General features: G+C 36.7%; 1 protein-coding gene across 5 annotated transcripts in view; it reads right to left on the bottom strand.

Moving 5' to 3' along the window:
* Positions 1–24,752, bottom strand: part of PCCA (propionyl-CoA carboxylase subunit alpha) — a 267,736-nt gene that overhangs the window by 179,792 nt on the left and 63,192 nt on the right. For 3 of the 5 annotated variants that reach the window (XM_021530256.2, XM_077781501.1, XM_077781502.1), the window contains 3 exons: positions 13,824–13,955; positions 7,265–7,301; positions 1,500–1,578 (listed from right to left, as the gene is read on the bottom strand). In XM_021530256.2, the coding sequence (XP_021385931.1) occupies positions 1,500–1,578; positions 7,265–7,301; positions 13,824–13,955 (248 nt within the window). Of the gene's footprint in view, positions 1–1,499; positions 1,579–7,264; positions 7,302–8,418; positions 8,492–13,823; positions 13,956–16,233; positions 16,305–24,752 lie in introns of those variants that run through there. The other 2 variants (XM_077781503.1, XM_077781504.1) reach the window with 2 other exon arrangements.

Raw genomic sequence — 24,752 nt, 5'->3', positions numbered from 1 at the left:
CACAGAGAATAATTCTGTTACAGTAGCAATTAAGTTCCTCAGATCAGTCTTTTTCCCTTCCAGTGGCTATTTCTACGTTATGCCACATATTCATTTAAGGCTCCTTATTGTACACATAGCCAGTTGAAACAAGAAAGGTTTTCAACAAGCCTGAAAACTCAAAATATGTTTCAAACAAGAAGATTCTTCACCCAGAAGGTGGTTGGGCATTAGCTGTGGTTTCCATAACTACAGCCTTTCTCCAAAATAAGTTAGCAATCATGATTTTAGATCCACTTTTACTTTAAAACAGTTACTTTAATCAAGCTCCTTTGCTCCTTTTTGAACTAAACAAGAAATGAACACCTTCCTTTCAAGTCCAACAGATAAACTGCTGCCTGCACAAGATCAAGGCAGTAATTTTGGATTCTAAAGCAGTAGCAACAAAGTATCCTTTTAAGAAATAAGATTATTCTAGATCTTCATTCTAATGCACAAAATATTATTTTCCTATTTAGATTTTAATTCAAATGGACTACACAGAGCATGGTACAAATAAACCCACCATGTTTTCTTTAAATCTAAACTCTAACTACCAGACACTCATTATTCTTTCATCCAATTTTTAGGTTTTGACAAAAATTTTATAGGGGACAGAAAAATGACAAGGGAAGTCTTGCAGATGGCTAAATGAAACTAATGAAAATTTCAGTTGTATTTTGAGTTTACTCCAGCACATGGGCTTCTCCCTCCATGCAGAAAGGAAAACATTCAGGTTATTTTGGATGAAACAGGCTTCTCATTACAAGTTTAGAAAAATCAGAAAATATTTTTTCTATAAGATCAGCAGCACATGGAGTTGTAATCAGGCTCTCTCACTGCCAGAACATAAGCAAAGAATGGATTGTAAAATTCTAAGTCAATAACAAAACATCATGCAATGTTCAGGATTCAGACAACAAAAAAGAGACATAAAAACATCTGTGTTGAAACACGTGTTGTTTCAAAACAGACAAAAGTACAATAGCTTGCTGATACAAATGCTTTAAACACAGAAGTATGCAATTTATTACAGCACATTCTGGTAACACCATATGTGTTCCCACGTATGAATTATCAGTCTCATCAACTTTAACAGAACTAACGGCATACATTAGTGTTTGTGAATCACGGCCAATAAATATTCTACCTAACACAGAGAATTAATAAATCAGCATTCTGAAAGGCATACAGTAAAATGTTATTTACAGTCTAACATTGGACTAACAGCAGTTGCAAATGTTGGTTTTTTACCTAAATTAATGGACAATGTTTTGTACTATTTATGCAATAATTAATTAGAAATAGGCACTTGCAAACTTCCAAAGTATATTTCTCACTATGCTAAAGGGAGAAAACCAAATAATATCCAATTTCTCTGTCTAACATTTCCTATCTGCTCAACTGTCAGCTTACAATGGCTTAATGGGACTTCAGAAACTGAAGCATTCATCAAGGCAAGCTTCTGGACAGCATCTCACCTGGTCTCTTCATCATCCCAAGCGATTCTCATGCCTTTCCCACCACCACCTGCTGAGGCCTTGATCATGACAGGGTAGCCTAACAGCGGGGAACAATTAGACAGAAGTTCAAACTTTGTTCAGTTGGTCAGAGGAACATGACAACTGACCACATGTCCAATAAACCCAGTAGACAATGACTTCGTTTATTAAAACACTTTGTTTGCAGGGAGAACAGAGGAGAATTTTTTCTTTTCAAAACTTAGCTGTCAGTGCAGTAATTTCTACAGCCAAGAAAGGCTGTCTTCTCCAATTCATTTATACCAAAAAACCACTGAATTAATTATTCCCAAATAATGAAGTGATTTATGAATAAGGTATTTGACCTTTTTAAGCTTACATTTCTTTAGGAAGAATTTTTTTCCTTTGTTGCTGCTTAAATAATATTTTTATAATTAAAACCAAAAATTAGTAGATCTTCATAAATTAAGTCTAAAGATTGAGTAAACAAATATGCATCATATCAACACTTCTAGTGCAGTACATGTTAAATAACAGAGCAGCTCGAGAGATGTACTGCTTAGATATTATGTAATAGTATCAGAACACAGATTACTTTTATTTGCAATTACAATTGTTCACAATTCCCAAACTGACATGTATTTAAAAAAAAAAAAAAAAGAAAACCCAAGGAGTATAAATCTGTCAGCATTGTACATATCCTCGTAGAGCATGATACTGTAATATGGATATCAGGCAGGATCTTCCTTTTCTGGAAGCTAGAAAATTACAGTACCAAAGTACACAGTTTAAATGCAGATTTAGTAAGGACTGTTTATCTTTTAATACAAATCATTTAATTCAAAGGAACTTCCTGAAACAATTCCATCATACCAGAGAACTCTACATGAACATGGAGAAAACTAAAAATCAAGGACCTGATTAAAAGGCTTTTGACATTTCTAGGATAGCAGAAAATTCTTAATGCCTTTGGTCTCCAGAATGTTTAATGAAAATTACAACATTAGGCAAATATGAGACCAGCTGATATTGTCTGCCAAGAAGCAGCATCTATTAGTCCTTGAGAACTGAAGATATATTCTATAAAAAGCTTTGATATGGGGACAGAAAGAGACATTTGAATATGGTTCCTAGAAGTGGTCCACCTCCTCCTCATAGTGATCTAACTGAAAGGAGGTTCAAGAGAAGAAAATTAAAACCAGCAAAATCTGGAAAACCTTTGTTTTCCTAAAAATTCTGAAATGGACACCAAAAAAAAAAAAAGGCATGAGGCAAGCATAAGAAACAGTAGTGTTGATTGGAAGGCAGAAAAGCAGCAATAGTACACAAGAACATTAAATTAACAAAGAAACAGGAAAAAAAAATCAATAAAATAGTTTCCAATTTAACACATTATTAGACTGTGAAACCCCAGGCTGTAAAGCATTCATGTGGCTGAAAGCTGTAGAGGTCATAGTTAAGCATATGTAGAGCACAAACCAAGCTCCTATAGGCATGGACTACCAAAAGGCTACAAATCTCCATGCCTTGGAGTCTAAAGCAGTCTCTTGTTACAACATACAAGGTTAAAACCACACAGAGACATGCAAATAACCGTTCTAGAGTCTCTCTTAGATTTTCTTATGAAATACTCAATACTACCCATAGAAGGATACAGAATAAGCCACAGAGTAACAAAGACCCTGATCCAGGCCTCTACAATCCCAGAGATTATAGAGTAAAGTCAAAATAATTATAGATTACATGCAGCAACAGTGAAGTTCAGGAAATTTTCATGAAATGCACTATATGCAACACCTAGACATTTTATTGATGCTGTAGATCCATCTCCAGATCCCTGGCAGCTGCCAGGCTCCTACACAAATCACTGAATATCTTGAAATAAAGCTAAAAGTACATCTTGTATAACTTCCATGCAAGAAATTAAATTTTGCTGGATAACGCCAGTGAATCTCCGACAATACTATCACCATCTGGAGGCCCTGTCCAACCCAAAAAGCTGCAGGAGTTAAATTTTAAAACAAGCATTGTTTTAAGCCTTATTATGGCAAATGCACTAAGGCAATTTCCATCACTTAATCTATGTTATTCAGTGTTACATATACTTGAAAAAATCATCATTAATTATGCTACCAATTTCAGTCTAACAATATCAGTCTCTTGAATGGTTTGCTGATTTTAATTCTGTAAGCAGAATCTAGTCCTAATTTACTGTTCTTTAGCTTCCAAAGCAAAACAGGCATATTGAAAATGAGCCTTGTTAAGTCTTTGTATGCTTCAAAATGTAATTCATCTATCACAACTCACGTAGTTAAATTATCAGAGAGTATACATGGGTCACTGGTATCATTCACCAAGTGTAGCACCACTTTGCTTCCACTCCCTCCCACCTTTTATATACAGTGATTATATGTCAGCCATGCTTGTAGGCAAGGCAGTTAAAGACTCCCAAGAGCCACTATGTAAGTAAAAATAAAATAGATTTTAAAAAATAAAGGCCTGTTTTGAAAAAATACATACAGCTTTTCTGGTTGAGAAGGAAAAATTGCAACAAAATTGCTAACAAATTTTAGCATGCAAATTAGCCAGTCACCTGAAAATAAGGGTACTGGATCTTTTGCTCAAATATAAGGTGCTGCTCACTTTTGGGGACCTAAGCTGAGCTAAGCTATAGAGCAACTCTTTAGCCAATACCAAAGACTGAAAAGAAGGCCTTGTAAAATTTAAGTTTTGCATACATATTTGGTATAGGATACTGGGATCAGAACACATTACTCAACACTCCACTTTTGTAAGAATCAAAATTGCTAAAGTATGTTCATATGGACTGGTTGGATTAGTTGTGGGAAGGGAGAGGCATGCAAACAATTTCTAACACCATTTGTAAGTACCCACAACAACAGCAATGAAAAGACTCACAAAGCAGACATTTTTGAGTAGGTGTTAGGTTTTCAATCCCTCCCTGAAATTAGATGCCCCTTTATGTGAAATTAAAAATTGCACGCGAAAGTAAAACCTACTCTTGTTTTACAGTTTTCCAATCTTGTGACACCTCTAAAGGATGGAGTTTAAGATCTTAGGAGGCAAGAAAGCAAAAAGCAGTCAGACTTGAAGACCACTGCACCTACTTTTGCTGCTAAATAGGTACTCATAAGTTAGAACTGCTTTGTTTCCAGGACAGTTACTGTTCTGAGAATCTGAATGACAAAAGGAGTAAACTTCTGATGTTCCACAACTGTTGCTCCCAACCCTTTGCCACCATGGTTTTTAAATGTCATTTACCCATTTTTATAAAGTTGCAGGTAGTAGATCACAGAACACATTGTACAATATCAGTTTGAGCAATATTGCATGTGGTGACAAGACTATTTTCAATATCCATCATTAAATGCTAGCACTAACTAAACCCACATCAAATGAATCATGGCAAAAAAACATCTTGTTCATCTCTTCAGTTTTGTACTGGCTTTCATTTTGTTTTAACTGACTGCACTTCATAACTGCTCAATCCTTTCAAATAGAGGAGTCCAGCTTCCTGGAGTTTCATTGGTGCTTCAGAATTAAGTAGCCCAAAGTTCTTAATGTACAATCCCACAAACAGACCTAAAAGCAGCATGGGAAAAGGGCCAATGTAATTAAGCACTACAGAAAGGATCAGAAGAGCACAACAGCCCACACCAACAAACAGAGAAGAGAGACAGTAGAAAGGAGCCAATACAGCAATTTGTGCCTGAACCTCTTCCAATTTCTGATTTAATCTAGATTCCCTGTCACATTCTCTATACAATACAGGAAAACATCTCAAATCAGAGGCAAAAAAAAGGTTTCACTCCCACACCTAGAAAATGTGTATCCATAGATAATAGTCACTGAAACAGGTAAAGGCTTGTTCTCAACTCTGAGGTGCCATGCTCCACTACTACTGGATCTTTGGCCAAAACACAGCAGGAAAAGCAGAAAAAACACAGGCAGCAAGAGAGCAGTTCTACTGTTTTCAGTGTTGACCCACAGTCATTCTTTTAAGAATTACTTAAGCTTTCTTAGTAATTTTTTTCTCTGTAATTTCTTAGAAGACTGCAACACTGGATTAGTGACATTAGAAACAATAAGAAAGTCACTGCATATCAAGTGCTTTGTATACAAGGACAAATATATTATATATATACACAAGAGATTATAATTTCATTCTATCTTAGATCCTTTGAAATTGAAATCACTATGTTTAATTCTGGTCAGTGGTTACAATTAGAAAGAAGATTAACCAGAGTGATCAACTTGTCAAACCATGAGTGGGGAAAAAGCTAGAAGGGATATTTTTCATTCACTACATGGCTTTGTAGTACAAACCCTTCTTGTATCAAAACAGTTTAAGAATTTTCCATCTAAATAAAGCACCACCCAGCTGTCTGTAATTGACTTTATTATCACCGATTTAAGAGTGCCTTGATATAATGACCTTCGAAGTGCTACTGATATCAAAGACAGGAACCAGTCAACAGAACGCCCAAGAACTCAGAAGAAAATTAAAAGAGAATGTATTTTAAAGGGTGCCTAGAAAGCCACTGAATGCCTTCTAACTTACATTCATCAAAACTGTTTAAGAAAATACCTGCAGATAATCTTTAAAACACAAGAACAAGAAAGATTATTGAAGAGAAAGTGAACTGAAATAATGACACATTACTATGCCTTTATGCAGGACTAAACCAAATTTTATTTACCATTCTCTTCTGAATGTTCCAGTTTGGTTAATAGACTCTTTATTTTGGAAATGCTCCCATGACAGTGATCAGTTATCACTGGATTTCACAACAGGACACAAAACCTGACTACTCACACAGACTCTGACTTCAGTTGTGTCAGCCTAAGTCAGACAAGCCTAGGAGGGGTTTCAAGGCAGTTAAGCAGTGCAGGCTAAAAGCCCCAACTTAAACTGAAAGCAGAAAAAAGTATCAGTGCAACTCCCACTTTCTATCTAGCACATAAAGGCACAGCAATAGCTCTTGACAAGGTGAAAAGCTGTTTATCTACCTGTGATAAACCTAAATAGCTTCTCATGTTTGCAATCTCAAACGGAAAATTAAAGAAAAATCATATATCTTAATGTATTAGATTCTTCTTCTAGAAAGCATTTAAAAACGTGTAATTTTAAGCATATGGTTTAGTATTTTCACTAATACCAAGCTTTAGTAAATAAAAGCCAAAACTCATTAAACACATATTACCATTAGCCTTCATCAAAATTAGTCCCAGACTCATTTGCTGGTTGCTCTTTTCACCATTCTGTAAGATACTCAGAAGCTGAATAGCAACTTTATTCCAGTAAGCACAGAAGGCTGGTGCTCTGGATCATATTCAAGCTAGCTGCAGTCCACACTGTGATGAAGAATGAAGACCATAACATCACTGGTGTCAGTCTCCACATAAAGAGAAGTGTACCATGCCTAATGTTTGACTATCATGTCCAATTGCAGATACACTTTCAGGTAACTCCTTTAGTGAGGTACTCATTACTGCATATTATATTCATTCCACAAATCATGGCTGCACTTGTTCTGTAAAGTCCAGTTTGAAAAGCTCAAATGTGATGATTTAAGAGACAGGGCGTTAATGCCTAGATTTCTCCAGCCCTATAGGCAACAGGGAACTTAAAAACTATTAAAACATTATTTGTTCTATAGGGATTACTTATTACACATTCAATTTAGTCAACCATGTCTGCTGAGAGGCACACAAATCCCACCATAGCTAATTTAAGAACTTACCAATTTCCCTTGCAATTCTGACAGCTTCATCTGCATCCTGTAAAAGCAGGAAATGAGACCCAATGTTAATCCCATCAGCCATTGCACTATGTCCTGAGGGCAGTCATATATTGCACTACTGTCTCCTCCGATTCATTTAATGTTTGATTTTACAACCTCCTGACCCTTTTCAGCCACAGGAATGTAAAATTAATACCATAAGTGGAATGTAAATTCTACCTCATCATTAGTGCACTGAGAAACTCAAAGCAACGAGGAATCAGCTGACAGGAAACACAACCAGGATCACAAAATTATTTTCTGCAGTTGTAGGAATTTAATGCTAGAATTTAGAAGTTTACAATCAATAATGGACCATAAATCAGATCGTTAAAGTTTGTCCACTACCAGCTTGTTTCTGTCTTCACAGGTATTCCTTGTGTTTTCCTGATTGCTGTCAGTAGGGGGAGTTGATTCTCTATTGTTTGGGAGTACTTCAAGTTCAGGAAAAAAAACCTTGTAGAACTTCTTCAAAGACAAATGGGTTTTGTTTACTCAAGAAAGAACACAAGCACTTCAGTTCTGAAAGTTCCGCATTCTGAAGACAAAATAAAACTTTAATGCATAATTTTAAAATGTATCTGAAAGGGGAAGACTCCCATAATTGTTTTCATTTATGAGCTGCATAACCCAACTTTACAAATCCTTTTGTTGATGCCACCTATTGCTTCAGCTATCTCATACTACTGTAGGCTGGTACAGAAAAAAGTCCTGGGAAACTCAGAGAGTGAAAACCAGAATACTTGAATTACTTACATTTCAATAACCAAATCACTTTTCCTGCAGTAGTTAATTCTTGTTATTTCTACTGATAGCAGTATATTTCCAGTATACAAAATTACAAAGAAAAGGGGTTAAATTACAGTGGAACCTGTTAAGCTTGAAAATTCCATCCAAATTTGATAATATTTATACTATCCCCTGACATACATTAAAAAATTTGTATAGAAGGCAGTAATGTCTGGAAACCACCAGCTGCTAAGTGTGTCTGAAACTATGGGGGCTAACTTATGAACATTAAACTGAAACCTGATATTTTTAAAGCTTTCAAGGCAATCCATTTTAAAAGCACCCAGGTCAGAACTTTAAAAAAAATACATAAGAAATGTTCATACCTGGTTCATTTATGTCCGATAATAAAACAAAATCCTCTTTAAAAGTCTTCAGTACCTAGTAACAACCCCATGAAGAATAAGAGGGCTGGCAGGGGAAGTTGTCAGAAAATTTAATTTCCTTTCATTAGCTAGTCTGCTCCACAAATCGGTGCTTGTTAAGTTCAAAGCAGTCCTGAAAGCAACATCAGTTTTAAGTCTTTTTACTCCAGTCACATCTGTTAATGAGATTTTTCCAAATAACAATTGTTTTTAACTCAAGAGATAAATCTAAAAAAAAAAACCTGCCCCTCACACCCCCCCCCAAAAAAAAAAAAACCTCAAGAGTTTACTGTTTTATTACACCTTGCTGCTTTCCATGACCCTGCACCCTCCAAATTTTAGCTTAAAGGGATAAAATGCATGAAAAGGGTCATTTAAGAATGTTAGTGGTTTCCACACATTGAGTTTGAAGGTTCTTTGTTCCTGCCTGTGACAGTTATGCGAGAATACTTCCCCTTAATAGCCTCTCTGTCAGGAAGTGTTAAACCTGCCAAATGCAGACAATTAGAGCCTCTTGAACAAAATGCAGGAAGAGTGATGACTGATGAAGAGCCACGATTATAGTTGAGAAGGACACTTTTACATTTCTTTTCTCTTGCAAATTCCCCAACATATTTGCAAAATAGAACTAAGGGGGAGAAGCAAACAGGGTAATCTTTTTTCACTTAGTTACCTGCAAACAAGTGGCTAGCTGATACACTGTAGTCCACAGGAAGACAAGTTGCAAATCATTATAGAGGAACTTTTCACTGCCACTGAATTTTTACACATGCATTCAACAACTTCAAGTAACAACTGTTTGGTATCAGCAGCACTAATTGTCTAAGTTCTGGCTTGAAAAGACTTTAGTCATCTGCCCAGCACAGTTATTAATTTACACTGTGTCAACATCTGTTTCTTTTAGTTCTAACATATTAGAACCCAAACTCTTAAGATACAAGAAAAAAACTCCATGCATATTCCAATTTTCACTTTCAAAGAGCATTTCTGAACCAGAAAACAAAAATATGCTTTGATTTAAAGAGGAAAACTAACAAAAAAAATAATACATTTACATATTGCAATCTCTGGTAAGTCTTTTGATCTTTTTCCATAAGAAGGTATACTGAATATACGTTTAAAATATTACAAATTTCACTTCCTGATTACATAAATACAGAAGCAGTTTGAGTAATCAAGAAAAGCCAGGACAGTTATTTTAGCTTTTTGGTACATAAAAAAACAGATACGCAATATTTGCACAAGAGGGGCAAAAAAATGAGTGCTATGATACTGCCTAACACACATGCCCATATGCGCAAAATATACAAAACCACACTGGTACTAAAAACATTTTAAATTATCTTTTAAAAGCAAAAGTCCTCAATGATTTATTGCTATTTCTTCCAAAAGCACATTAGCTACACTACCATTTCCCCCAAAATAAACTGGAAACTGTAAATAAATATATAATTTTAGCACCATCTTTTATTGTACAAATAAAAATGATCAAGTAATGGTAGAAGTTAATAAAAGTCCTGAGAGTTATAAAATTATGTCATAGTGTTTTCACAAATAGGTGATTCTATTAAGTTAAAGAGACATAAAATACTGCTTTAGCGTAAGAATTCCTAACCTCCTACTTTCATGTACATGCCTCTCAACCAGGTTCCAGCAGGTGGAGACAGAAAAACAAAACTGTCTTCATGTAGGGGAATGCCAGGGTAAAGCAACTCCTAGAACTGTGAAACATGGTATTAGTTGTGAACAACTGCATAATGGTTTTCATGGCTGAGGGTGTTAACCTTCAAGAACCTCCAGTTCATATCCAGCCTCTAACAACTTCTCCAACAGTGATCATTCAATCCTAATGTCAATATCCCAGTGCAAAAATTCATCTAAAACAGGTACCCAAAACATAACTACAGTAAATTCAGAGCTTTGCTGAAGACCTCTAACGTGTTTTCTGACATCAGTGAAACTAAGTAGACATGGACATTCTTCTATGCCTACATCCAGCTGTGTTCTACCAACCATAAAACCAAACTGGTTGTATATGGTGAAACAATACAAAAATCATTCTTCCCTTGCCATTCCTTTGCCAGTTTTTCACCACAACATGTTCTTATGCTCATTACTAAGCCTCCACTTTCGAGTCTCTTACTCCCCTTTAGTTGTTTATAGTCCATACATCATCTCAGCCCTAACTTTAGTATAGGCATTGCTCACATGGATTAATGCTAATTCTTTTGAGTAAAACCGTTTACGACTACGTGTCCAAATTGGGTTTTATAAAACTAATTCTAGCAACACATTTGGAAATTAATTACTTTTTAATGCTTTTGTTGGCTCTCCAGCTGACAGCACAAGACTTCAGTTCCTTATATGTTCAAACTGGATTTCTCAATTATTCCAGCCAACTGAGAAACTGAACCACGGATGAGAAGAAAATCACTCTTCGTCAAACTGCCCTCTCCATTCCATATCTTTCCACTCTCAATTTCATATTTGCTAGAGCATTTGCCAGTACAACAACAGTTACCTGTGCCTGATGCAAAGCATCCTCCTCTTCAGTCCTTCCAACTTTAAGTATACTGTTGAAGGGCTTCTTTCTTTTAATTTTCTTTTCAATTTAATTACTACTCACTGGGAATTTTTCTGCATGCAACTTTTCCAAGATGTTATTACACAACCTTAGCAGTGTCTTCCATGTGTAAGTATTAAGCAACATAAGAGAGGAAAAATATCCTTTATTCATGAAGGACCTAAGTATCTGCAGCACTATTTAACAAGGATAAAGACAACTCAAAGATTTTCAGTGTAGTCCTGAGTTGAATAATGAAGCACTAGAAGTTGTTGCTCTGTGTTTGCTTTAACTATTCATCCACAAAGAACACATGCAATGGATCAGTCAATTTCTAGCATCGTCACAGGAATAAATAGTTTTCCTCCAGCTTTACTGAAGTCCACTTTAAAGTTGAAGCGACCTCTAACCACCTTAAGCATCAAGCAGACACTTAGCTCCTTCCTAAGACTTTCAAAATTTTTATTTCTTAGGAAAAAGAGCCCTCAATTATTTTTAAAGCTTCATAACTGTGACTAAAATAGATCTCCCACAGAATGGCAGAAATCCTAAACAGTCTCCAGTTCCTTGTGTGTTGCTGTTCTGATTAGAGCTGGTATCATGAAGCTTTACCCTTCCTATCTTATTCTGAATTTGCAAAATAGTATATCAAGCTCTAACCAAAGATCAGACATCCTGTATGACCTAATTATTTGGGTATTCATTTGAGCAAAAGACATTGTCACAGGAAGGAAATCACAGAACAAACACAGGCACATATTTAAATCCATAGCAAGTATGACACTATCAATTATCAGGAGCTTTATTTCCTGTAATTGGTAATCAAAGCACTGGTTAGCCTAAAATTTGCAGCTCCACTTTTTGATGGAGACTGCAATGCTGGTTATGTCTGTGTACTTTCTTTTTTCTTATTTGGTGTGCATACTGCAGTTTTGGGTTGGTTTTTTTTTTAGATATGTACTCTTTTTCATCAACAGTCTACAGATAATCAGAACTCATGCAGGGCTGAGGTATGTGAAACTGGTATGACATGGACACTTTGGGATTAAACAACTACCATATAGTTCCATTCAATAGCAGAGAACTGGAGTTGTCAACTCAGGCCTACATTCCAGTTCATTTGGTTTTAAGGGTATTGTTGCATATAGCCCATTGCCAATCACATCACTTAGGTTTCCTTTTTGTATCAGGAACTTCAGATAATTGTCAAAAACAGTGCAACTCTAAGTCTATGAAACAAGAAAGCAGCTCAGCTGCACTGGTTACAGGTCTATCTGTTCATTAACCATTATTCTACTTTGTCAGGTTTGGTTTTTTAATCAGCAGAATAACAGACCCTTACATAAGTTTTAACTTGATACAATGAGAAAACTAGGCTTTTGAGTACTTAATTCTGCATTAGAGAATGTTTTGTGGTGTTCAGATGATTAATTAGAAGCTGTATCCTATCTAGATGCTTTTCTGGAAACTATTTTCAAGATTCCAAGAAGACATACAGGATATCAGAACAGAGAATGTTATGCCCAATAGCTTGGCTGCTGTTAAATCTTATGAGTGCTAAAGGATCACATACACAAGGGACTGCTAAAACATACAACAAAATCTGAAATTTGCCAATTTGCCACTCCCAGACTTCAGCATGGCCACAAATGCCAGTCCAAAACTCATATGAAGTCCTCCAGAAGAGAAAGAAACCTTTGCAATTTTACCTGTTGCAGCATTATCTTGCTACCAGACATTACAAACATCGTGCATTTCCATCACAAGTACTGAAAAACTCCTGGGCATTTGACCTCAGCTATATTGTGATTTTATCATTCCCTCTCACTAGTCAAGTCCTCCAGACAGCTTCATTGGACCAGGTAATTTTGTGGAGGCTGCGCCCCTTTGTACTCTATTTACCTTTCACTTTTAGTCGGGTTTTGGGGGATAATTTGTATCTTAACAGAGTTTAAAATCCAGCTTAGCTACTATGCTCTTTTCCATGCAACTTAAAATTTTACTCAAACTTCATTTGAAAAAAATCTGATTTAACACAAAGCATCAAAATTTTCAACCCAGGAGGTCAACATTTTATAATGCAACAAGTTTTAGTTTTATCCAATGAAGGTTTTAGAGAAAAGCTCAACTACGTTAACATAGGCAATATATTAAAACACAGAGGAAAGCTTGTAGGAGTCTTAACACAATCACTATAGCAGAAAATAAACAAAAATTAAGATACACCTTATTTAATCTTACAAACTATAAAGAAATAAGTTGGGTTTTTTTACAAAACTGTTGGAAGAGATTCCTTCTAAAACCACACACGAAGAGCATTAGCTGTAGATTCTGATAAAGAGACATCAAATTCCCATCCTCCTCCTGAACTTTGCAACACATGGAAATATGCACCATCAGAACAGACCATAAAATGGAAACTTCACACAGTTTAACAAACTTCACTTAACTCAGAGCTGTCAAGATCTTGGCCAACAAGAAGACCTGAGAAAGGTAAAGATGTGCAAATAAGTCAAATCCACACCTGACATTTTACACATCTACCTGCCTTCATGTTAAATTTAAAGCAAAGTATTTTTAGAGACTCCACTGAAGAACTCCTAATACATCATTTATTATCAAGGACTTTCTCCTCTTCTCCAAAGCTCTCTTGTTAGTAAAAATCTGTACTTCATTTTTAATTACATTTTACTGAAAAAGAAGAGGAAATTATAATTAGATTCTGCATTAGACCTTCAATAGATGTACTTTGATTTAGACACTCTTCCTACAGTGGGCAGACAGTAATTAAATGATTTCTCACCTTGACTACTCCATCAAAGCCAGGGATGGTGTTGACCTTTGCATTCTTGGCTAACAATTTGCTTTCAATCTTGTCTCCCATAGCTTGAATAGCATGTGTGTCAGGTCCAATGAAGGTGACACCTTCTGATGCCTGCAAAGACAATGAAGAAAAAACTTTAGGAGACAAAAATAAAAATCAGCTTTTCCATACACAGATATTACTATTAACTTTTTTTCTCATTTTGAGCTGACTAATGCAACAAGACTTATAAGACAGTGATCTCTTTACATAACAACAGAGCAATATATAAATATTTCAGACAGTTCATTAAAAATGTGTATGACCTTGTGAAACTATGTATACACACAGATTCAAAGCCCTATAATTAGCATTTGTATAAATCAAAAGCCAGGCCAGAGAAAAATAGCTTCAAGTGGAAGTACTCCAGACTGAAAGTAAAAAATATCCCTTCAGAAAAGAGAACCTTGTTAATTCACCACTGAAATAACCAAAAGTGATTTACAAAGATGCACTTGCCAAATAATAATAGTTTAAAATTTTATTTAGTAGGCATTCCCAAAACCAAACCTCAATGAAACATCACAATGAAAATGTAGTCTTTAAGTCAACATACCTAAGACCTTGAAAATAAAGCAATAAGTGAAATAACATTTCCTGATTCTTTCAGGCAATTCTTCTCCAATAATAATGTGGAAAGAGGTTAACATAACATGTTTGAATACTTCAACATCAATATGTAGGTAAAATATTGAACTGCATGCTTCTCCCTCCTTTTTCTCTATGCCAACAATAGGCGTCAGTGGTTATTCAGATAGAGGCATTTTTTCAAACTTCTTCAGGTCAGTACTACTTTAATTAAAGACAATTCCATCAGAACTATTCCCTGAAAGTTATTGATGCAATAGCAAGTACACGTGTGTTGCAGGTAACTTTATATCTTTTGTACTAGACAGGGAAAGAAGATGAAAGAGGGGTAAGGATGAAAAAAATTTTTTTTTTTTTTTAATCAAGCCTTGCACAAGTTTTCCAAGTTACAATTATTTTCTTCTCCCCAGTTCTAAGATATCCGTAAAATGTCTAAAAACAATTTGTTTCTAGCCAATGGGCAGCTAACTTAATACCAATACTAACAAAATGGCAAACAGCAGTTTCTTATATCACAATTTATGCCTTAATATTTTGGTTTTGACACATACGTATGCTACATAAACCATATAGTTACCATCATTAATGATAAAAAGTCATTTGTTGAAGCTTTGTGTATTTATGTGATGGTACTACATTATCCAATCCCAGAACATAGGAAAAATATGTTTAAGTTGGGAAACATCTTCCTATTTGTGATCCTAAAAGAGCCAAGAGATCTCAACGTGCTTGGGGAGTCAGTGCTTGCACTGTCAGCAGCTTCTAGCAGGACCAGTGTAACAGCAGCAGCTCTGTGTAGCTAACAGGGTGCTAGAGATCATCCAGAAAAGATCAGGTGAGCATTACAGACACACAAGGAAGCTCAGTGCAAGGACACCCAAACCAAATGTCGAGCATCAGTTCTGCTATAAAGGATTGTTAGCTTTGACTCACAATGAACCATCTGGGGGTTTATCTCTGCCCACCTCTTCTCTGCTGCATTTGGCTACTTAGCTTAGCAACTCAGGAATTAACAACTTAATAGCTGTGTTAGAAAGTTGGGAAGACTGTAGTACAAAGAAGGAAGAGATGGGAGGACCAAAACAAGGGTGCAGACCCATAGTTATGTAGTGCTCAGATCCTTTGGCACTTGAAGAAATTCTCTTTTTAAAGAAGAAGGGAAACAAAGCAAGGAGTTGATGCATGAAACCACAGTGATACAAAGTTTGGAGCTGACTGCTTCAGAAAGAACTCATACTTCTTCTCTTAACAGGCAGAAATAAGTACCTGCATACACCTAGAGGCAGCACAGAGTTCTGTCATCAAACTGTATCCCAATCTCAAAAAGCCTTGTGAAAAAGTATCACATACTTGATAAGTGGAGATGATACTGTCCCACTTGTATCACTTCTAACCTGGAAACACCTCCTTTCCACAGTTTCTGCCACAACTGCACCCTGACCAACACTACAAATTTCACCATGTATTGCTTCCTCTCCTCACTTTCTTCTCAGAGTTTGCCATCAAAACATGAGATCTCCAGAGGTCAAGATAGCAGGTTCAACACTTTTGCTGCCATAACAGACATTCCCAGACTTGTAGCTTGCAGGCTACTTCCATACTCTTATAGTATTTCTCTTCCCTCCTCATTGTTCTGACAGAAAATGAAAAATCTTCATTCACAGGGGAAGGTCACAGGGAAGGATAAAAATTACATTGATAGCATCAGCAAGCATGCATCTTTCCAGCCAAATAACCATAGAGCACATCATGCTTGACCTACTGTCTCATCTCACTGATTTGTGGCATGGACTTCCAAAGGGCCGAGTTCACTCCCTGCTCCTGTCCAGATAGCTGGATAAGAACAGAACAGTACCATTCAGGAAAGGTTCATGAACCACCTGAGAAGCAACACTGCAGGCCATTTCAAGAAGTTAATCTCTGCATCCAATATATTTTGTTACATTAATCCTGTAGAGCTGTAATATTCCACATGGATACAGCCTATACTACTTACTAAAAATTAAGTACCAGATAATATACAGCAGATTCACATTACTCGACTGCAAATACCACCTGTTGCAACCAGTATCTTGGTCTTTTTTTAATGTATACTTTTTGCAGGTCAGAATTTACAAACTACACTTGTCTACATATGCAGCTTTTGGCTTTAATTGCTTCAAACCTTTGTACCTTACACAGATCAGCTCTTCCATGGTGAACAAGCAGCAGCACAGCACAACCAGCTATTCCCTCATAACATCAGTCAGCTGAGGCAGTCACCACAGCCAGTTATTTCCCTATCAACAATCTGAAAATAAATAGCTTAACTCAATAGGATATCAAAGGACACCTAAAACCACGTGATTCTGCAACATCCATAAACCAAAAATAAGTTAACAAACCTAAGAAGTTCTGCTGGTTTCCAGGCAGTGTATCTAACCATCTCTTACACAGGAAAGGTGTGCATTCTCTGATATGACTCGCAACTAACTTCAGTTAAGCACATTAAAAAAAAAATACTTTGTCAGCTTAAGGCACTTCTAAATAAAGTCTTGTAAGCCTTGCTACAGTAATTTACTACAGTAATTCACTTGCTACCCCACCATTCAAAGATGTTTGCTCAAACCCTCTGCCAAACTTCTCTGCTCATCACCAGAAAAGTTCCCCAGCTTCTTCATTGCCCACACTCACATAATGTATTAATCAATCCATTCAAACATCTACTGCCCAATACTAAAAATGCCAAAAGCAGACCATAAAAAAGAATGCAGTGGCAACATCTTCAGCTCTTACAAAGATTTACCAGTTTGTTCACACAGATTTGTCAGTGTGGCAGCAAGTACTAAAACCTCTGTTGTACATACACAAGCTTACACACTGCATATCAAACAAGTTCTTCCAAAACTTTTGTTACTCCTCCACACATCCAGCAGCATATTTCAACCTTGTGAAGACTAATTATCTGGCTGCAGAAAACACATTCAAAGTTTCACTGTAAACATGCACCAACACTTTGTTTAGAAACATACCTGTGATATCTGTGTATCACTGCTCTACTTTGAACAATCAAAGGTACAGGCATATAATAACAAATATTTTACATAATAACAAGTTCATAATAAATTCATTTAAAAAAAGTTAAAATTTAGTTGTCTTAAGTAGCAGATATTGAAGAGTTTTCCCCAACAGCCCACTATTTTTGAAAGCAGTAACAACAGGTCTAATAGTCATGCTATGGAGAACTGTGAGCAGTTTATTCTCCCTTCCTTTTGGTTTGGTGGTTGGCTCTTTTTAAGCCAGACAAAAGCCTTAGTCTGCCCTCAGAGAATGCAGCTTATATTGCAAAAAATAAACACAGTGTCAAAGTACAACAAGCAAAGGCAAGATTTGGAAAATACTTTTGAGAAGTTCACGATTGAGTTTGTGACCATCACAGTCACAGTCTATCAAACATTTGACTGCTCTGGGAACAGAGTGGGCCAGACCAACCTATGTCAGTGTAAGCCATCATACCCTCAACATCTGGAAAGGACCTGCCCATGTGACAAACTCCTGTGGACCTGAGGTAATTGAAGAGACACTCTAGAAGGGGAGTTTCCTTTGTACCTCCTCCTGGGAATTATAAATGTAGATATTCACAATTACTGTATTATACAGTCAGTAGGGGATTCAGTCTCAGTGACAGCCTAAGCAGAACTAAAGATAGAAAGCATGAAGGAGGGAAAACTGCATAAGCAACTTTTACACACATATACTTGGCAACATATACTCTTCTGTGGGCTTATGAATCTGCAGCAAAGCAGCCAACTCACTGCCAGGCCTCCTGGAGCTACAGGAAATGATTGAACAGTTCCAACTCAGCTTTAGACAAAACAAGTGATACTAAAATTTATCCTCTGTCTTTTACTATGTTAGTCATGGACAATTAAACACAGTTTTTTGTGTCTTCATTCAAGTCAAGATACTTGCATCTGCATGTAGTATCACCTTAAGAGGAACAGCTTCAACCAATAAGGAGATATGCCATGTACAAAAACAGTGCTATCAAGAATCTTGTGTTTTCTCTTTCAGGATCATTTGATGAGGGGATTTTTCCACTCACAGCATGCTGATGTGGGAAAACATACTCCAACTGCCCAGCTGCTTCCAGGTGCAAGAGCCCCATAGTTACCTTACCGCACAGAAGCGGTGACAATAATGCAGGCTTTGTGCTTGTTCATTCCCTAGTACCTGAAATGACTATAGTTTTCAGGAAGTATTTCCCATCTCTGAGGAAGAAATGGCTGAAAGGCTAGAGCAATCTGAGAAGCATTTGGAGCTGCTCTGCTTTATTGAAAATAAGCTTTTCTATGTAAACACAGAGCTGGTTTTAAACGAGTTCATGAAACTTACAGGAGAACCCAAACAATCTATTCCATGCTGCCATTGAATCATATGTTCTCAAATTCAGATTTGCAAATGACGTTTTCAACTCGGGGACAACTCAAGGAAGACAGTAACAGCCCTCAAGTGACTGAGGCAACTGACCAAGTTCCTCTTCCCTCATCTTCTCTCCTTCCCCTCCTACACATGCCTGCCCACAGTCCTATCTATCCCTCTTCTCTAAAGGCATGCTAAACACTCCTCAGCTGACTTAGCTGACCAACATAGCAGACAATGGCTATTTTTGTGTAATAAATGTTTTCCATCACTTTCACAAGACAAAATAAGCTAAACAGAAAAACTTAATGGGCACTGAAGGAAGGACCACAAGCTGCTGGTACATGCAACTGGGAACTTTCTTTGGGAGGATGGCCCATACTCAAATTCTGAGGTGCTCTGGAGGGTGGCTGTATGCTGCCATATTGACCTGCTCTTCTTGTCAAATCTGCATTGCTGTTTTAAGGTTTGTTTTAAAAATCAAACATGATGCTTCTCTGAGGAGCACTGTTTGAGCCACAGAATGGTTGAAGTTTGAACCATCAAAGCCACTGTTAAAAGCAACTCTGATATTGGTTTCAAGTATTCCAACAACTTAAGGGCAGAAGAGAAACAGAAATGAGATTCTGTGGCAGTGAGGTAACAGCAAGATCAGCCAGTGTGGGCAGCACAAGTTACCACAATTACTGAAGAATTTATTGGTGAGTAAGATTATGAAGGAGGGTCCACAGATAAGAACTTTAGTTGAAGCTTCATCATAGATCTGGTTTTCAAAGGAGTTCTGTTTTAACCCTCAAATCTGCTTCACAGGAAAAACTAGAAAAGGCTTCCATTAAATCCTTACATGTAGCTGATTATTTCTTTCATTAGTGTACTCCTTCTTGCCACACAACCAGTCAAGGAGGCAGACCCAAGGGAGAAGGGAAGAGGCATAAGTAGTCAGGTATCCACAGCATTCCAGAAAAATTGGGGTCATCCACTAATACAATCTCCCACATACAGCTCATAGATCACCAGAAGGACAGAAGGACACAAACCTGAACACACAGCTGCCTGCAGACACATACAAAGCAGAGCAGATAAGCAGTACGCCTCAAAGATGACCGGAATAGACAGCTGGGCTAAAAAGCCTCTAAGTCACATGAGCTAAATGCAGCGCTGAAAAGCTGAGCTGGCAGCAAAAGGAAGGTCCAACAGAGGTACAAACAACCTAGGAAAAAACCAAGCAGAACAGAAAAATCCAGATAAAACATCCAAAGACAGACAAGATTCAGGAGTACTACCAGGAAAAAAAGCTGGGGGGAACACACAAACGCCACGACCAACACAGCACACTGACATCAGCTGGAAAAGGCAGGTACATAAAACACTTCAGAATTCAGGAACTGTCCATTCAACATTGGGAAGGAATTCCTCATGGAAGTCTACTATAAGAATATATAATAAGAAGCATCCATTCAATAACAGGAAATACTGAACTAGTAAAATGCTCTACAATACAATGTGGCGAACATGAAAAAACATGCTAAAGCTTTCTGTTGGATGCAGAGAAATGACCTGTCAGCTCAAATGTTTGGGCCCTGTTGCTGCTGTCTTGAAGGCTCAGAATTAAGAGCATATGCAGGAGTGGCCAATGATTTGTGCAGGCATCAACCTGTAAATTCAGTACGAATAAATAGAAAATTACATCTCTGCTGTTTAATTTTAAGCTACAAAGGGCCTGAATCAGTAAAAAGCCTAGGTATTGTCATGGATCACCAAGAGCAGTAACTCTCCTGCACTTCAATGAATAAAAGTTTATTCCAATCTCATTTACAATGAAAAAAGCAGAACTTCTGAAGACAAAGGATCTTTGCAATTACAGTATATGTATTTGTATATGTATTTACACAAACACCCATGAGAGAAAAGACAACACATACAAGTAGCAACCTTCATTAGAACAAATCTTTTTACAAAATGAGCCATGCTGAAGTAAATTAAAGCCTTCTGTACAGGCTTATGACCCAGTGAAGACAGTATGTGATGTAAGCAAAAGCACAAATATACAAGAGGGAAGGGCTGTAGCATCCTACTGTTCTCTGACTACACCTGCCTTTGACTACTGCAGTTATTTCTGCAGAGGTTTGGCTTTTGTATTGTTAGAGGTCTTTGGAAGGAGATGGATTACTACAATCACCTTGAGCTGCAGAAGCACAAGGCAGGTACACTGTGACAAGAAGCAACATATAAATTGAAATTAACAGTGCCTGAGGCAACTTGCAGAGGAAGGTGGTAATAAAGAACTGCGCTGCCCAGCCTGTCAGACTTCATGGCTTCTTCCAAATTCTACTTCAAAATCAGAACTGTTATTACTTGGTCCCAAAACACACTACAATGTAGAAGTCAGAATTCCCCACACAAGGTATGCCACTTATGACGCTATACTGTGCCACCTTAAAAATCTGCATTTACTGTCTCAAACCAGAGTACATACTGTAAGAGAAAGTAATATGTTTGAAGTGTTACCTTTGCAAAGAAAAGCTAGCAGAACCAAAAGGCTTTACCTTAAATTGAACACAGCTGCAAGAAGTTTGTCATACTTCTTAAAACTGAATTAAAGAACACTAAAGCATTTTCCAACCACACCTTAATAGGAGAAAATTGCTCGGCAGCAATACCGAAAAAAAAAAAAAAAAGAAAACTAGAATTCTCATTTGCTTGAAAATAAGCTAATTGATGCCAGTTTCCATGTTTAACATTTACCATGGGGAGGGAGATGTGTTAATATACTCCCTTTACACTATCATTAATATTAACTGACTTATTTAACCCTGGTATGAATATATTAATGCCTTCTCCATAGTTTTAAATATGCAGAGGCACAAAAATTCATTAATCAGTTACCAATAGGGCCAGACAAACTTCTGCAGGACCAAATGAAAACAAGTCTTATCCAGGTCCCAAACATGCCTTCTTTAATGCAGGCTAGGAATAGAATGCAGGAACATACAGCTATATACAATATATAGAGAGATAGGTATAATTATGGTTTTTTAAATGGAGTATGTGTATATTCAAATACTGGATGTGGAAAGAGAGGACTTATTAGGCCACACTAAAGCTCAGCTTAAACAAAAAGCACAGTTGCCAAGCCAGTATAAACAATCTAAAGCAACTAAACTCCAGTGTTCAAAAAAGGCATACACTACAGTAAAGGTACACAACCTTCTGCATAAACACCAGGGAGTGGCCAGAATAACTCCAAATGGTCAGCACCACCTTAAGCACTAATGCTGCATGGAAAATAATTTTTTAAATAAACTTTTAAGTCATCTTCTCTCCTTCCACAGAAGTGGTAAATCTACAAAGACTAAGAACCAGACTGATCTGTAGACAATGTCCTTAACAAGATATAAGTTGTGAACTACTATTATCACAGATTATATGTACAAATGGTAAATGTGCTTGCATTGATTTAATTCTGCATTTTAAAATTAAAAACTCTCCTTTACCAAAAAGTTCACAGTGTATATTGTAACTTGTAAGTAAAAGACATAGCTTCCAGTCATACCTTTCCAAGTGAAAAGAGGTAGTCAGCTTTTTCCAAGGGCTCAAAGCACAAGACATGGAGAACAAGTACTACCTCTGTGGCTCTATACTTAACATGTTTTCAATTTGGATCTGATCAGCAACCTGAAGTCTTACTTGATAATTTCACTTTGAAACTATTTAAGACTTCAGATGGTTATATATCATATGTTTGTCCAGAACCTAAATGCAATATTGAAATAACTGAGTTCATAAACATTTCTCATATACAGACTATAAAATTTGAACATACAGGAGTTTGAATGACATGCCAGTGTGACTAATTACTTCACCATATATGAAACACTACACAGACACCCCCACGAGGCACAGGAACTTAGCACCGGTATGCTAGAAAGAGTTTTGAGTAGTCACCCATATCAGCAGTAAGGAATGCCTAGAAAATTTAGGGAGAAACAAACTAAACTTAAGAATTTTCCCTGGATGGTTTCCATATTGCTTTTCTTCACTTCATGGCATTGAAACCACCCTTGATTTTTACATGATAAAAGAAATCTGTGGAACTAATCCTAGAAACCTCTTTCTGTTTCCTTGCTTAACACCTCCAGGCGACAGAGAAGACAAAATGCTTCATTTGCATCCTTAAACATTAGAAACTTCGAATGAGCCTTTTCAGCTGCAAATGTTATTGCATCTACATTTCCAGAAGAGAAAGAAGGTTAAACAGCCTACTCAAGTTTATGTTAACTCATCTCTTTTTAGCACCCAGAGCAGCACAAAGAGAAGAAAATGCAGAAGCTTAACAGCAGAACCTCTTTCTTCATTAAGTTCAATTAGATCCTGGCAATGGATATAGCTGCTGATTACAGGAAGATAAAGAGAAGAAATCAGGTATGCACAAAGGAAATGGCAAACCTAAGTGTAATCTTAGTCTTCCCGATCATCCAGCCTCAAGAAGACCATTTCATTTTTCATGCAATACAAAATAGTTCCACCAGTTGCATGACCACACAAGATTTTGCCTGATGTAAAAGCAGTATTTGCTTAATCATTAATTAAAATTTAGTTTAAAACGTAATATGCCAGTGTTGCACAAAGCCAGCCCAAATATGCTAGCAAGGTAAGAAAGACTCCTTGCTTATCGATTGATAAGTAAAGCATCTTACCAATTAAAGAATACATTTGAGCCACAACTAGCCAAACTGATTAACTACTTTGTTTCAAAACACAATCAAGTACTATTTACTCTGGGACCGTATTAGCTCTTTACTTTTTTGAAAATTAGGATTCAAGCTACATATTTTAATGTGTTTGGAGAAGGGAAAGCACTTGGAATTACTGTACTGAATTAAGAAAAGAAAGTTAGCAGAACTTTATTTTCTAGGCCATTTGGCTTTCAGGCTGGAAAAAGCCTTCAGCTTGGCAGAAAATACTCAGATGTTTAACAAAAAATATACATTTGTCTAAATTAAAGCCAGGCAGTCATGGAGGAAAAAATAGGACAATGATGAGAGGGAAAAACAGGGGAGCATCATTCTAGACAAAGCAATACCTCACATTACCAAGGATCCAAATTTATGGCAAATACAAAATTTTCTGTACCAAACTGAAAGTTCAGTAGGGAAAACAAATAATACAACAAACAGTTCCAAAACTCCAATGTTAGAGCAAATGAATATGCACAGACACAAGGCATACCCTTAATTCAGCCATACTATTTTTCCTGTCCTAAAACTACATGTGAAGCTTTGCAAATTAATATAGAACACAAATATATAGCTTGATCAGTAAGTGCATTTTGCAATACCATACCTTGTATTTTTCAAAGAGGAGGCCAAATTAATAATCAAAACATGAGAATATTTTTCAAAGTGACTGAGTAATGAAAAATTAGCACTGTGTTACTGAGATATTACATTGAGCTTGCAGACAAAGGGTATTATTTGTATGCCTGTGTGTTGAAAAAAAAATCTGGTATTTTTCCAGACATTCTAAAATGCTTTCGAAGTTAGGTGACTACAGCTATATTTATACTGCACATTCAGAAACCAAATGAAAACTTATGACAACTGTCCAAGCTCACATGACCCTGAATTTACTGATGATTTAAGCATGAGGAACACTGGTGTTGACAGTCAGGAAGGTAAATGACTCTAGAGTGATCTTCTCTAATAACTACATTGAAAAAGAGTAATTTCTCAAACATTATAATGAAGACATTGAATAAGCAACATTCTTGATAAAAACAAGACTGTTAAAAGCCCACTGGTCTAACCAAATTCTATCATGGGTAATGCCATTCTGACCTTCAGTGCCCTTTTCTCGGCTGGCCAGTAGACTTAAAAATCC

The sequence above is a fragment of the Lonchura striata genome, chromosome 2 (genome assembly GCF_046129695.1).
Source record: "Lonchura striata isolate bLonStr1 chromosome 2, bLonStr1.mat, whole genome shotgun sequence".
Classification (NCBI taxonomy): domain Eukaryota; kingdom Metazoa; phylum Chordata; class Aves; order Passeriformes; family Estrildidae; genus Lonchura; species Lonchura striata.
The sequence above is the reverse complement of the archived record's forward strand: the minus strand, read 5'-3'. Positions and strand labels throughout refer to the sequence as shown.